Below are 15,745 nucleotides of genomic sequence, written 5' to 3' on the forward strand. Positions count from 1 at the left end.
TTTCTGGTTTTCATCAATGATCTCCCCAACTCTCTGGAAAATCCTCTATTTCTCTTTGCTGACGACTCCACCCTCTGCCGTACCATCTGTCATCCCTCAGACCGGCAAGCAGCAGCTTATTCGCTCACTGCAGATCTGGATAAAATCACAAACTGGTCCAACACGTGGAACATGTCTTTCAATCCAGACAAATCTCACACTCTCACTATGTCTCTTCGAAAGGACCGTTTACAAAACCCCCCCATCCACTTTCTCAACAATCCTCTGGAAGAAGTCTTTTCTTTCAAGCTTCTAGGTCTCACTATCTGCCATGACCTTTCCTGGGAAAGTCACATTTCCAACCTCGCCTCAAAAGCCAGTCGCCGACTGGGAATCCTCCGTCGTGCTAAGTCCTTCCTCGGCCCTCTTGAGCTCCTGACCACTTACAAAGCTTTTGTCTGTAGCCTGATGGAGTACTGCGCTCCCCTCTGGGCTGGTGCTCCTGCCTCCCACCTTTCTCGGCTTCACGCTGTTGAAACCAGGGCATTTAAGATCATCGGCATCTCCCGCAATGAAGCTGAGTCTTTGGGCCTCTCACTCAATCACCGCAGGTTGGTCGGTGGTCTTTCTGTCTTCTACCGACTCCTCTCCAGCCTTGGCCCCCCCTGCTCTCTCTGCGATTTGTCCCCACCACATTTCCACAGGGCGCTCAAGGTCCGCCAACAACCCCCTTCTGGTAAAACTACCAAAATCACGAATCACTGCTCATCTTCACTCTTTCATTCCTCTTTTTTCCCGCCTTTGGAATAAACTTCCTCACTCTATTCTTTCCCATTCTTCCCTCCAGGCTTTCAAAACAGCTGTTCACCACCACCTCTTATCTTCCCCCATCCAAATCCTCGATCTTTTCTACCCCCGATAATCCACCCAAGCCAACTTCCTTCATTTCTCCTACTTTCCTTCCTGAAAGTCCCTGAAATGTCCATCTTCTCTTCGCCATGTTCCCCGTCCCATCCCCATCCCTATCCCTCTCCCTTCCACAGTTCACCTAATGTGTCTGTTCCCCACTGTTTTGTCCCTTCCACTCCCGCCCCTCTTGTCTCATGCCTCCTTGCTGTGAGTTGTGTGTTCGCTCTCATACGAGCCTCGACCAAGGTATACAAAAAAAAAAAAAAAAATGGAGGAGAGAGAGGAGAGGATCAAGGCTCGAGTGTCAGTCTGCATCTGTGGTCAAGTTATATGATGGATTTATCAACTGAAGGCCAAAAGAGTATGGTAACTTCCAGGGGAAATGAGGTGAGGATGATGTTTTCACCTCTGGTCTTTTAGCTCTGACGAAAAGCGAGCGCCCAATGATTCAGGCACACCTCTCCCATTGACCTGGCGGTGGTCAACAGACTCCTATTGGCCTGTGGTTGATATTTTTTTTCATCCAATATTTATTAAACCAAGCAGTTGAGGAGTTCAGTTCTGTCTAACAACATTTGCTCGAGAAAGCATGGGGAACATCAGAAGAACAAAGGTACAATGGCTGAATCAGATATGAAAGGGGGAAAATGTAACTTGCACTGGTCCTTGGTGAAAGGGCTGTAACTTTTTAATCGATAAGATTAATATTTCAGGACGTGCCCAAGAATGAAAGAGTCCACATTAATGAATGATTGTGGGAAGGAGCAAATGCTGAAAGGTGGTCACTGTCTTCTATCCCCTCCTTTCTGGTCTTGCACCCTCTGCTCTCTCCATGCTTTCTCCCCCCCCCTTGCTGCAGGTTGCTGTAGGGCAGACACAGTCCACCATCAACCCCTTCTGTTGAAACTCCCAAAATCCAGGATCACTGCTCACCTCCACCGATTTTTGTTCCTCTGGTTTTTTTTTTTTTCCTCACCTATGGAACCAACAACTTCCACATTCTCTTCAATCTCATTCTTCCTACCAAGTTTCCAAGACAAGTGTTCATCACCATCTCCGATAGTCCCGAATCCAAAACCATGACAACTCCCGTGAACCAACAACCCCACAAGAAAAAAAAAAAATTGCCGCAGTTTTAACTTTGAGAGTTTGCTCCCGCATCCATCTTGTCCACCCCCCCCCCCCCCCGAATCTTGTGTTGTCCTGCATAGCCATCTGTTCTGCATTTTAGCTCTTCCACAAGCCTCAATTTTCTACACCAAAAAAGAATTATATATATATATATATATATATATATATATATATATATATATATATATATATATATATATATATATATATATATATATATATATCCAAGTACAAGCCTGAATAAATAAAGGGCAAGCACCTCATCACAATGGCTTTGTTAACTCGATGGACGAAGAGTCGTCTCTTATGGAGATAGTGCAGAATGAAGAACTCGACTTGCTCATGTCTCTGTGTCGGCAGACAGGTAGAACAATGGATGAAATCAACAGGACGTCAATTGAGGTATGCTAACCGGTAGCCACCAACAAAAGTACTCTTTTGCTCCAACGAAGGATTAACAACCGAAACGTGAGCTCCTCCTTGCCCCCCCCCCCCACCACAGCTGTTAGCATACCTCAATCAACGTCCTGTTGATTTCATCCATTGTATTCATGCATAAGATGGCATCATGAACTGAAGGAACTCGCCAGTTTGTACCTGAAACAGTGTAAAATCAGCACCAAGTGTGATATGGAAAGGTTTCTTACAGCTCAGAATGGAGTATTTCATAACATGTTTGCTCGCTGCCCTCATCGCAAATCTTGCAACACATCTCATCACGCCGCTTATGACTGACAAGATAGTGAAAAAAAAAAACATAATAAAAAACACCTTTTTTGTGTACAAAGGAACGAGAACATATAACGATTCAGGGTGTAACAGTAGTCAGAGGGAGAAACACCAACAGAAGGGTTGAGGGACAAAATGGATGAAGACTTGGACATATAGGATGTGGAGAAGAACAGGAGCATGGGGATGATAAGATGGATACAGAAGCAAACCCTCAGAAAAGGAAAACCTGGAAATTTGGAAAGAGATGGGCTTGAGGAAGATTAACAGAACAAGAAAAGATCATAGTATTGGATAGGTGGTGGTACGAGATAGTGGTGAACAGCTGTTTTGAAGACCTGGAGGGAAGAATGAGACAGAAGAGAATGTGGAAGTTGGTTCCACAGATTGGGGAGAAAAAAAAAAAAAAGGAAAAGGTGAGTGGAGGAGAGCAGCGATCCTGGATTTTGGGAGTTTCATCAGAAGGGGGTTGATGGTGGGCCGTGTGTGCCCTGCATAAACCTGGGGGAGGGACAAAGCACAAAAAGGGCAGAGGGTGCAAGATCAGAGGTAGCCTCTGAAATGTTAAATCTGGGTTCAATTCTCAAACTGGTGTATAAAACCGTCTTCGTGGTGGAGTTTGGAAGATAGGTTGTTGGTTGGAGGGTAACTGGTGACAGCATGTGGACACAGGCTCCATTCTTGCATTATTCTTGCTATTGAATGTGAAAGATGCCGCAATATCTTTTGTGGTATCGGCGATCGTGGCCGGTGCAAATTGCAATCCCCTCACCCTGTCAATGGGTAGGAAAGCAAAGGTGAACCACACAGTGTATATTTCTTGCTTTTGAACAAAAAAAACAAAAAAAAACCCTCATTCATCAGAATCATGCCACTTCAATACCTCATAGGCTGCTGGGACTCTAAGTTCAAATTCCAGATGTTGTGATGTCTTCATAGTCTCCTTGTATGCTTAGAATCTATACTATAAAAAATGAGCCATGTGTGCGTCCATGCGAGTATACCTTTAGACCCCGTAACACTGCTTTGACCCTTTACAACCAAAAAATACCCCATTATAACTAAGACATCCTGTCTGAGGAACTTCTGCAGTGACACTTCAGTGTCACCACCACCTGCGATCAAAAGCCCACCCCACCTCCCCATGACAACTATAGTTTACTTGGATTTTGCAAGTATAGTGTTATGCAAGACATATATTTTGAATCACTAGCAATAGTTCTTCTCAGTGGACCACCATTGTCTACAAAGGTAAACTTGTACCACATGTCATGGTCCACATCACCACCTTACATTGAATTCCTCTTTTTATCAACACACGCTCCAAAACATTGCTCATGTGAGATGAGATATCTACAACCCCATTGGATACAGGTACCATGCCAGTTCATGTAAAAGTACACAATCTCCTGATGAGTGCGTGTTGCACATCATGCACGTGCAAGGTCTACAAAAAGTCACGACGGTGTACTACTTCACTGACTTACACCAGCGAGACCACTCCTCATTTTCATAAATACCAAGGTGAGCCAATGAAAAAAGCCAAGAATTCACAAAGTTTCAGAAAAGCGATGATAATAGAAAACCTATAGAAAAACAAAACGCCAAGGTGAACAACGAATAGCCAAGATTTTGTGAAAAAAAAGCCAAGGAGTGGTCACACTGACTTGCACCATTTGCCTGATTTTATAAGGACCCTGCACTCATTTATTTTGCATTCTTCCATTAAAAAAATAATAAAACAAATCTAAATGGGTTGACTCTTCAGAAGTTAGAAAACTACGACGTATGCATTGAAAGTGGGTCGGAGTACGATACCTGCTGTGGGAAAGAAATTAGTTGTGGCAGACGTTGAGAGCATTAGCCCTTCTTCAAAGCAAAAGTTATCACTTGGAACCACATTTTCCACAGCAGTTTGGATACTGTGATCAAGTTTTAGTTGTTTCAATCAATTTTTATCCGAACCACCAATACTGATCGACACTGAAAACTAGTTTCTCGACCAGCACCACGATCAACACTCGCTAAACCCTTAACAAATACGCTCTGGCTTTCTGAAATGTATTATGTAAAATAATTTTATATCGACGATGATTTGTCTGAATGGAGGTAGATGCTGCTTGGTCAAGAGCTCCTTGATTGCCCAACAGCTCTTCCTCTCCGCAGCTCTGACTTGCATGTGTGGTGGGCTTTTCCAACTAATCCTCCAGCAATGCCACAACAATCAGACACTTAATCATTAAATATTGCAGTTTATCACACAATATACCAATTGCTACTAACCCACCATTTAATATCCAATTTTAAGCTGGTTTTCAGAAAATTTGGTGTTGGAGTGGTAATCGATGGTAGGTATTGTGTGTGTAAAAGGATAATATTGTGTGATTTTATTCGCCATGAATCAAGATGCCTTCCCTGGAAATGTTATTACTCCCCCAAAATGCAAGTTTCCTGAAACAGTTCACCGACTGAATTGGGGTGTCGCAATCACCAACCCCTGGAAAATTTAACATCCATCTCAGACAGCACAGACGAATCGTCCTACCTGGGTCAGAGATGAATCGACTTGGGGTATAGCTGACGTAATCTCTTTAAAAGATTAGTGATCCATTTAATATATTTATGTTTCATGTTTTACGGTGTACATTTAGTTCAACTTTAAATTCACACCCAGACTCTAAACTGTCATGTTTCACAGGACAGACCAAGCTGGCTATTCTTTCTGCGAGCATTCAGTGGTAGGGACCAAAGATGCCACAGTATGCTGGCACCCTGGTCAAGTACGAAATTGTTGTCCAAATGTGAACTGCATTTATGATGTAACCCAGCCGGTTCAATTTGTAATTGGCTAACCAACGACAAACCACTTTTTTCACATCAATACAAGGCTTATAGAAGAGATTTGATGTAAATATGCAATGCAAAGATATGAGACTTCACTGTACAGCCCAACACATTTTAAGACATCAGAAGACACAAGATGAAACACCACACAGGCCTTCAAATTATTATTTTTTGTTACATGAAAGATATAATGGTAAAAGCAATTTTTTTTTCAATGTACAAGTATGTAATTATTGTTCAAAATTGCATTTACACATTTTCAAAAATAAACGCTGGTGTTTTTTGGACGACTTTGAATGTCATTTATCAGCCCCCTGGCAAGGAAAGTCCATATCATCTGACACTAGCAAAAAAAGGAAAAAAAATTCAAACAATATTCCCCACAAGAAGTCAATCATATGTGTGAAGTTTCACATTGATATGTTAAGTGGTTCTGGAGAAGAAAATGCTTTTATTTTCAATCCAATATGGCCACCACTAGCTCACAACAATAAAACTAGAATGGCCACTCTGTAGAGCACATACCTCTACCAGGCTGATTAGTTTATGTTTTGCATCGCACCGATAGGCCGAATCTGGATTCGGGCCTGAACCAAATTGTAATCGGCGTGCTTTCGTCACCTAACCAAGTCATCCTCCAAGTTTCGTCCAAATTGTACTCTATGTATAGTTTTAGCCTCATCACTCAATGGTGAATTATCACTTCAAAAAATTATCAGATCTTCAAAGTCAATTCATCACATACCCAACCTGCCGACCTAGTTTCGTCCGATTCCATCCACAACTTTGAGATATCCTGCTATGTGTCGTTTTTGGCCCTATTTCCCAAATGATAAAAAAAAAAATCACTTCAATTCTCAGATGCAGGTCCAGATAGTCACCAGCATCTAATAGGTTTGTCCTCGTCACATACCCAAGCTTCCACCACATTTTATCCAAATCCATCGACAAAACAAACACAGAGATGTGAAAACAACCTCCATCCACCTTTGGTAACAGGCGGTAACGAAACACCATCTACATGCTGTGGATGAAGGACACATGATCAATGACATCAAAAATTTTAATCACATAGATGGTTGGATTTTTCAAATGAGGATTTCGACCAAGTTATGGCTGGAATACCACTTCACTGATGACATCATTATCACCATATACCCCATGGGGAGTTGACATATGCCAAGTTGTTTAAAATAAATAAATAAATTCCGATCCAACAGTTTTGGAGAAAATTGCCAAATTTTGTTTTCTTTAAATCAATCCAGTTTGGCTGCCATGCCATGTGACCTATGCTGTCAGTAATTACATATTATATATATATATATATATATATATATATATATATATATATATATATATATATATATATATATATATATATATATATATATGTAAACTGAAAATATATAGACATGGACAGACGTTAAAACAGTCCCAACCCCATTGTGGTGAAAAAGTGTGTATATAATACATATACGACAAAACCACAAGCCAAATACAACATGAAGCTTGAAAGATGGACCAATGTACCATAAAGAACACTTTTACCAGTAGGCAGTCTGCATTACGAGATCCACTGGAAAAGTAAAACGAAATTGTATGAGAAAAGCAAAAAACAGTTGGGACCAGTGGTGCTGCAGAAAAAAAAAAACAGAAAAACCTCTGTGTGCCTGGTCCAATGTTTCGGAGAATGAACCACAAAGGGGCAATGTTTGAAACCGGAGCCCCACGTCAAACACGTTGACTATTGTCACTGTTGGCTGATGAAGAGCCTAGCTTAACATTGTCGGTTTTCTTCACCACGGGAGAATTGATCTGGGTTAACTCCCACAGGACTTCAATTTTTCCATTATCTTTCAACTGGCTTCTGTATCCAATAATACTCTTGTCAAATCTCAGTATTCGGGAGCAGAGCAACATCCGTGTGCAATCTGCAGTTTCCTCATTCTGTTGTCTTTAATTTGACATCTGTTTCCAGTGACAAATTTATCTGGAGCAGCTCAAGCTGCCCCCTCCCCCCCAAGCACACAGTCCTTGGAGGAAAGGTGGGGAGAAAAGGAAAGAAAGAAAGGGGGAAGGGTGGGACAACCCCATAGCATCCACACATGTGGGGATTTTGACGCAAGTTATTACAAAAACCTAAACGACAGAATTTTTTTTTTTATGTCTCAATGAAATGGGTTGTCTATCTCCCACCTTCACACACAAAATCGAGCTTATGTAACGCTAATAAAATACAGATGATATTCACGACTGCCAAGTATTATGCACGGACGTCAGGATGAATGAAGAAAAGTACAAATCAAACTCCAGCGAACACAGCTTTTAAGATAGGATGGAAAAGGTCGGGCGAACTGGTCAGTCTTGAAGCAATTCTATTCAAGTCAAAGCACTTCCAGACAGCAAAGGAGGAAAAAAAAATGGGTGTAACAGAAGATTGGATATCCCATAAATGAAGTGCCATTATGTCAATGTTATACAACTCATTAACACTCACTTGTCATTGCACACTTTGGAGACAGTACAGTGTCATCTGCAGAAGAATTCAGCAGAGAATGATTATATTACTTCCTGGTTCAAGGTTCTTTTTGAAAATAGAAAAAAAAAAATCATGTTGGGTATTACCAATTTGCTATTGTCTAAAATATTTCTAAGATACCAATTATGGATTCTAGGAAGTTGCTTGCAAAGACTAGCAATTTAGCCAGACGTTTATACAGGATGTAAGCATACCCTATGTGACCAAAAGTCAAGGGACATCTTTGCAATAATGAAGTGCCAACAGATACATCCATTTAGCTTCGCAAATTATGTGAAACATACGCTAGAGTGTCAGAAGTTTCATCATTCAGTTTCAAAACATCAAATCCCAAAAGTGTTCATAAAGTTGCCACAAATAAGAATATCAGACCTACCATATAAGCCAATCAGCAGGCAATGCATGGCATATTGCAATGAGCAGGTGGTTTTGCAGGCCAATAAAACCTGAAAAAACATGCAAAGAGTAGCATAAAACTACCTTTGAACTATTAAAAAAAAAGACAATAGCAAATCTTAGTGAAAAGCTAAAGGATGATTAAGGAAGGGGAAGTCAAAGAAAAATGAATGGCCACAACGCTTATTCCCAAGTGCCCAATGACGACTAGTTGGGTGTGGCTGAAAGAGAATTTTATATCCCGATTATATTAGATGCTTGAACATCTCACCTGACAAAGCATCATTGGTGCCCTCCCCCCAAACTGCACCATTTTTTGTAGTTTTGAGCCAGTGTCATTCTTCCAAGAAGGTAGGTGAGCATCCTGATGCAATTCAAAAATGAAGACATTTTTTAAGTCCCACCTTTGCACAATTTTCATACCACTGTATTGTAATCAAAATTGAACCACAGTAGTGACAAAGCGAGAAAAAGTGAAAAGGAAAACCATCCTATTTCAAAAAAGGATCCAAGCAACATTAAATGGCAAGATGCCATCAACAAGTTGCAGTATTAAAGCAAAAAAAAATGTTTTTGGAGAAGCTGTCTTTTTGGGCCAACTGCCTGAAATTTATTACAAACATCAAAAAAAAATAAAAAATAACGAAAAAAAAAAATGTAGAAAGTTAATTTGCAGGAAGTGAAAAAAAAATTTTAAAAGACAAATTCCCACAAAAAAAAGGTTCTACAAACTGTGCCCAAGAGGGCCATTTTTTAAGGCACATTCCAAAAACGTTTAACATGAATAACTACAGTGTCTTTGCTAATCGCTCCGACGGTACTCCCATCACAGCTATTAAACAAAATGTACTTTTAACTGACTTCAATATTATTGCTTTGTTCAGAAGAGAGACCGGACATCCTGCTCAATTGCACAAGTCACATTGGAACCATGCCGATTGATCTATATTTACAAAATTAAATCAAAAACTTGAGGTATAAAGTGCTGTTATGCACAAGAGGTACTGCCCATAACCAAAGAAAATGATTATGCCAATATAAAAAAGTGTCAAATTCAAACAAGATTTAAAATAAAAAAACTGCCATATACACAAATCTATATTTCAATCTACACGAGGAAAACCAAATCTGAAAACAGGAATCAGTGTGCACAAGGCACAACACGAGGTTGGTTTGAGAACGGCAGCAAAATGTGCTGAGGACATGCCGCTTGCTGGAAAGGACTCAATAGGCCAACGATTGAAACCATCCTTTTGCAAGGAGCCAACATGCCACCGGAGCAAGCATGGATATGATGCATCTTGTAAACGATTCTTTAGTGCTGCAGCTGGAATGAGCCGCAGTGTGCGTCTGGGACTGGGATCGCAAAATATAATGTTCACGGCTCGGAACTCGAGAGACCATGAAGGCAAAGGAGCCAAGCATCAAAACAATTGTCATCAATTCAAAGGTCGATAAACTCAAAACGTCTTTTGCAAACAGGCAGGGTCTGAAAAAAAAAGCGAATTATTTAAAAATAATAATAATAATAATAATAATAATAATAATAACCCACCAGCAATCCCAACTGGAAGCAGGAGGAAGCAACGTCACAACAATCATTTGCCCCAAGTATCTTATAAAATTGCATTTTGAATAAACATTCTGCTCAATGTTCATGTAAACTGTAATCTTTGTCTTTCAAACCTAGGCTGTATTTCAAAAAAATTTAAAGGCTACATGACAAAAATGCAAGTATATTATATAAAGGCAACAAGAAGCATTGCCAAAATAACAATAATAATAATAATAATAATAATAATAATAATAATAATAATAAGTAGTCCACGTCACCTTCAATATTCAGTTTGTCAATAGTTAAGGAAACATCGCATGGCTGGGCGTAGTCAAACTGAGCGGCCATCCCATTCCACGCAAAGGTGCATTGCCTCTACCCTTGGCAGTTTTCATGCGCTCAATGCCAAAACGTGCAACCACAAAATGCTTAAAATGAGGTACAATGATGGCCGTTTGCAATACTACACGTAGAGCATCAAACTCTAATCAATCCTTTCTACCATCTATTTCACGCAAAGCAAGCACTCAAACACCAGAAATCGATTACTCCAAAAGTCACCACCGAATGAAACCAGTCAAGGTTCGGAAATCTGAAGAAGCAAAAGCCCAAAAAAAATTAATAAAAACCCAAAGGATTCCTGTGGTTGAGGAAGGCGGAAGCAAGTCTCATTTCCTGAGATAATGTTTGAATTGAGGCACGTGTACAAAGTAACTAGTGGCGTTTGACCCACTTCATAAGCATTTTCATCAAAAGAGATCACAATAGCAAAACATGCAATGTCGTGATCATTTCATCCACAACAGCAGGTTTTTCTGATGTGGAGAAGGTGGGAAGCTTAGACACTCTGAAGGTGGTGAAGCCTCCGTACGAGCTCTCGCCGTCGCTCGAGCAGTCTGAGTTTCTCGTCTTCGAGGTTGTTCTCCTTCTCTCGCAGAACCTGTGTGAACTCGGTGGCTGCCTTCAAGATGAGAACTTTTGCAGCACGTTCTTTGTTCGCCACCGAAGGTACGTGGACACGCAAGTCCGTGAAACAGCGCTTGAGAGAATCGCGACGTTGCCGTTCCAGAATGTTGTGGGTCTTTCTCTTTGTGAGATCCTCGTTGCAGTGGAGAGCCGTTGACAATGGAGCAATGGCAATGTTTCCATAGAGTAAACAGTCAGTAGGGACCAGGGGATCAATCCGGCTGCGCTTGGTGGCAGATGCTTTTTGTGCTGGTGGCGGGGATGGAGGCGATGCTGCATAGTTGTGTTGCTGTTGCACTGGAAGTTGGTGCCTTTTGATTGCAGCGCAGCTCCCGAGCCCACGCTGCATACCATAACGGGCAGCAGTGTTTGTATTTTGCCCAAAGGACAGATGATGCAGGGCAAAAGCAGGAACCTTTTCCACCGACACCACATCTATTTCTACCTCTTCATCTTCATCATCTGCCTCATCTTCATCGTCGTCGTCATCATCGTCATCTTCATCATCATCATCATCATCATCATCATCCGTGTCTTCCTCATGTTGATCATCCTCTGCAAAACAGCGACTGTAAGGATCATGGTTTTATGCAAGGACAATTATCCAATACACCTAGGTTTTAAAAATGCAAGTCAATACAGGAGCAACACCCCATACATCCTGAGTGTGGACAAAGAATTAACAATGGTGGTAGACCATCAGATGAGCGGTGCCAATTTGTACACCAAGTGGTTAAAAAAAAATATATCATAGAACAGAGCAAAGTGCTCGTGCCATTTCGAGATAAATTTTGAAATGGATTTTAACAGCTGGGCAAGGTCCTCCACACCCAGTCAATCGGATGCATCGGCTTTGAACAGCACGCCACAACAAACAAGCACTTTACTCCGAAGCCACACACCAAGGCAGCGCAGTTTCCTCGCCAGGGAGCTTCCAGGAAGCACGGGTAACTACACAAACAGACATACGTCCTGCCAGCCTCGCAGCGGCCGAGCGACAACTGTACCACGACTACAACAGTTTACTGCATCAAGAATTTGGTCTTGTATCAGAAATACCATCAACAGAATGGGAATTCCTTTTCGTGGATGAAAGAGGGGAGGGGGAAGGTTGGCAAAAGAAACTTCCCGTCATTTCGATCCGGAGGGGAAGCACGGCATCGGCCGTGCGAGGTCAAAATATCGCATCAAATATTTGCTCATGCAGAGAATGAAGCCGAGCATCAAAGTTACATTTCAAACCCTTTCCAACGGTTTTCCAGTTAATAGTCTTGCAATGTTCCACAAAAAAAAAGGAAAATTAAAGTGCTCCATCGAGGTGGGTATTCCTCAGGACTGCAGTGTCCCCAATTTGCAATGGTTATGGAGAAAGATATCTGGACATGCATCATAATGGAACTACTGTGGCGTGTTCAGCTAGATAATGGTCAAGTCGAGGGAGGGTGGGGGGAAGGAGGGAGACATTGCGGCTCAAATCGTTTTATTGGTCCAATTCGGATGAAACACGCAACGTACATTGTGCACGGATGACTTGGTAAACCGAGTGTGCAACGTACGGGTTCATAGCCAGCTAGCTAGCCGGTTACATGGCTCGCGCTCTCCCTCTAAAACCAATGATCAGGCACAATGTACAGCAAGCTATCTGGATGTTTCGTGGAGAATTCCCTCCAGTGGGTAGTGTGGGTTCCATTCCGGTGGCTGCTCCACAATCATCAACCAATGCGAGGCGAGGGAAACCTCCGGCCTCCAGTGGACCGGAAAAAATAATAAAAGGAGCGGTTTATGGCATTAAAAAAAACCCAAAGGTTCACATCACACCTGCCCTCTGCCTCCCTCCCACTACCTCGACACAACTAATTACCAACCGCGAAATTCTCAAAATCCCTTCCCACCCTGTGGGCTGCATATCTCCATTCGAGATAAGGACCAAGCCCAGGGGTTCAAAGCAAAACCCCAACCTCATGTGGAGTGCGCATGCTCCCAAGCGATCCATGCGGCGTTCTGGGGGTTGGGGGAATGGGGGAGCTCGGGGGCATGGAAGCGGGGGAGCTAGGGGGCATGGGAGCGGGGGAGCTAGGGGGCATGGGGGGGGGGGAGCTAGGGGGCATGGGAGCAGGGGAGCTAGGGGGCATGGGAACAGGGGAGCTAGGGGGCATGGGAGCGGGGGAGCTAGGGGGCATGGGAGAGGGGGAGCTAGGGGGCGTGGGAGCGGGGGAGCTAGGGGGCATGGGAGCGGGGAAGCTAGGGGGCATGGGAGCAGGGGAGCTAGGGGGCATGGGAGCAGGGGAGCTAGGGGGCATGGAGCAGGGGAGCTAGGGGGCATGGGAGCAGGGGAGCTAGGGGGCATGGGAGCGGGGGAGCTAGGGGGCATGGGAGCGGGGGAGCTAGGGGGCATGGGAGCAGGGGAGCTAGGGGGCATGGGAGCAGGGGAGCTAGGGGGCATGGGAACAGGGGAGCTAGGGGGCATGGGAGCGGGGGAGCTAGGGGGCATGGGAGAAGGGGAGCTAGGGGGCATGGGAGCGGGGAGCTAGGGGGCATGGGAGCGGGGGAGCGAGGGGGCATGGGAGCAGGGGAGCTAGGGGGCATGGGAGCAGGGGAGCTAGGGGCATGGAGCAGGGGAGCTAGGGGGCATGGGAGCAGGGGAGCTAGGGGGCATGGGAGCGGGGAAGCTAGGGGGCATGGGAGCAGGGGAGCTAGGGGGCATGGGAGCGGGGGAGCTAGGGGGCATGGGAGCGGGGAGCTAAGGGTCATGGGAGTGGGGGAGCTAGGGGGCATGGGAGCGGGGGAGCTAGGGGGCACGCTCGCAACAAGGGTGTCATGCTGTAATGAGCCCTACGACCAGAGAGCACCGATGGTTTGATCCGAGCATCCAGCACAACCCTCCACGATACCATTAGAGAAGGTTCCTTCGGAGCTCTTTGCGATCACTTGGGATCCCCTTTCCGCCCCAAAAAGTTTGCACCCACCCCCCACAGTTTTCACCCCCCCCCCCATGCATCTCCCACAAAGGTCTCTGCGCCGTTAGCACGCCGAGGGAGCGGCGACAAAAGCACACAAAGGCGCTTTCGGTGGCATAAAGCGCAGCGACGCGACAAAAACGGCCTCGTCCGGGGACCGGGCAACGGGCGCTCTCGTGTGCGTGTGAAGTCGGGACTCGGCGACGGCAAACACACGACCTTTCGCTCGAGCGCAGACTTTAAAAAAGTTCATGGAACCCGCGACCCCCTCCACGAGGGTTCATCTCAACGTACCCGAGTCGCTGGGGGTCTCCATCCCTGGAGTGGGCGAAGGTAACTCCTCGACCTTGATCTGCGCTTTCAGGCTCGTGCGGTCTTGGTCGAGCGGCGGGGCCGAGTACCCGAGCACCTCACCGAGGTCGAGAGACCGCATGATGGGCTCACCTGAGGCTCTGCGACTCGGGCTCTCCACACCTTGGTCGGCAGGTAAACGCGGCCGCCCCACATCGGCGCCCCGAGAGACACCGTCCCCGGAGACCAGACGCTTTCGATCCACGAACCCGCTCCACATGCAGTCCTGCAGAACCACGTCGCTCAGGACGTTGTCCAGCTGGAAGGCCGGTGGGTCGTCCAGCAGGTCGAGGACGCTGTCCGTCGGGAAGAACGGAGCGCTTGGGGAGAGCGGAGGCGTCAGGGGGAGACCGAACTTCTTCCAGATATCCTCGCCAGGAGCGACCGATTGGTACAGACCGCAATCGTCGTCGAGGAACAGTTCCATGACGTCCAGGTCGCGCTCGTACGCCATGCTGCCTACGACGGGGTCTTGTGTGCCGGCTGCGTCTCGAGGATGAGGATGAGGATGAGGAGGATGCTGGGGAAGAGGAGAGATAATTAAATAAATAATTTAAATAAATAATTTCTCATCCTGGTATTTCTGTAATTTAAAAACGAACACAGATGTCATCCCCACCTTGAACACCCAGCGAAGGGTCCACGGAGCGTGGGTCACCTACAATGGATCCATATTTAAATTAAATAAATAAATAAAAAAATATATAATAAACACCAAAACTCCCGCCCCCCGACCAAATGTCTCTCAGTGCAGCCCTCCCGCCTCCGGTCGTCCTTTTAAACGTGGCGCGACAGCTCCACTATCACCGCCTATTAGCTCTCCAGAAACCACGCCCTTCTCGTGTGAAGCCACGCCCTTCTCGTGTGAAGCCACGCCCTTCTCTTGTGAAGCCACGCCCTTCTCTTGTGAAGCCACGCCCTTCTCGTGTGAAGCCATGCTCTCTCTCACCCCTTTCTCAATTCCCATTGGCTGCTCCTGAATGATCGCGCCTTTTTCAATACCTCACGTCGTTGCTCGGGTCATATTTCAACTCAAACCCTCCCCCCTCTCCCCTCAAACCCTCTCTCCCCTCAAACCCTCTCCCCACTCAAATCCTCTCCCCACTCAAATCCTCTCCCTCCCTCCTCTCCCCTCAAACCCTCTCTCCCCTCAAACCCTCTCTCCCCTCAAACCCTCTCTCCACTCAAACCCTCTCCCCACTCAAACCCTCTCCCTTCCCCTCTCCAAACTCAAATCCTCTCCCCTCCCCCCTCTCCCCACTCAAACCCTCTCCCCCTCCCCTCTCCCCCAAATAAAAAAATAACAAAAAATTGAACATTTAAACTCCGTTCCGCGCGGATTAGGAAATGTTGTTTTTTTCTGTTTGTAATTGCTTTCTGCTCGGGGTC

At 45.0% G+C, this 15,745-nt stretch overlaps 1 protein-coding gene across 1 annotated transcript; it reads right to left on the reverse strand.

The window, feature by feature from the left end:
- Positions 1-7,008: 7,008 nt before the first annotated feature.
- LOC147035202 (N-myc proto-oncogene protein-like) lies at positions 7,009-15,144 on the reverse strand. The gene is made up of 3 exons (XM_085895242.1): positions 14,976-15,144; positions 14,300-14,876; positions 7,009-11,603 (listed from the first exon to the last, which is right to left on the reverse strand). Exons 2-3 carry the CDS (start codon positions 14,808-14,810, stop codon positions 10,921-10,923), a joined length of 1,194 nt encoding a protein of 397 aa, XP_085751368.1. The 5' UTR covers positions 14,811-14,876; positions 14,976-15,144; the 3' UTR covers positions 7,009-10,920.
- Between the last annotated feature and the right edge of the window lie 601 nt (positions 15,145-15,745).

Source organism: Eptatretus burgeri, chromosome 1 (genome assembly GCF_056783735.1).
Source record: "Eptatretus burgeri isolate ZD-2024b chromosome 1, Ebu_testis_v1, whole genome shotgun sequence".
Lineage (NCBI taxonomy): Eukaryota > Metazoa > Chordata > Myxini > Myxiniformes > Myxinidae > Eptatretus > Eptatretus burgeri.

What these genes read in the sequence shown, in the direction of transcription:
- LOC147035202 (XM_085895242.1), bottom strand. Translation starts at nt 14,810, where the DNA reads ATGGCGTACGAGCGCGACCTGGACGTCATGGAACTGTTCCTCGACGAC. An exon ending in GGAGACCCCCAGCGACTCGG is followed by an intron (nt 11,604 to 14,299) that starts GTACGTTGAGAT and finishes GCTGTTTTGCAG; the next exon opens with AGGATGATCAACATGAGGAA.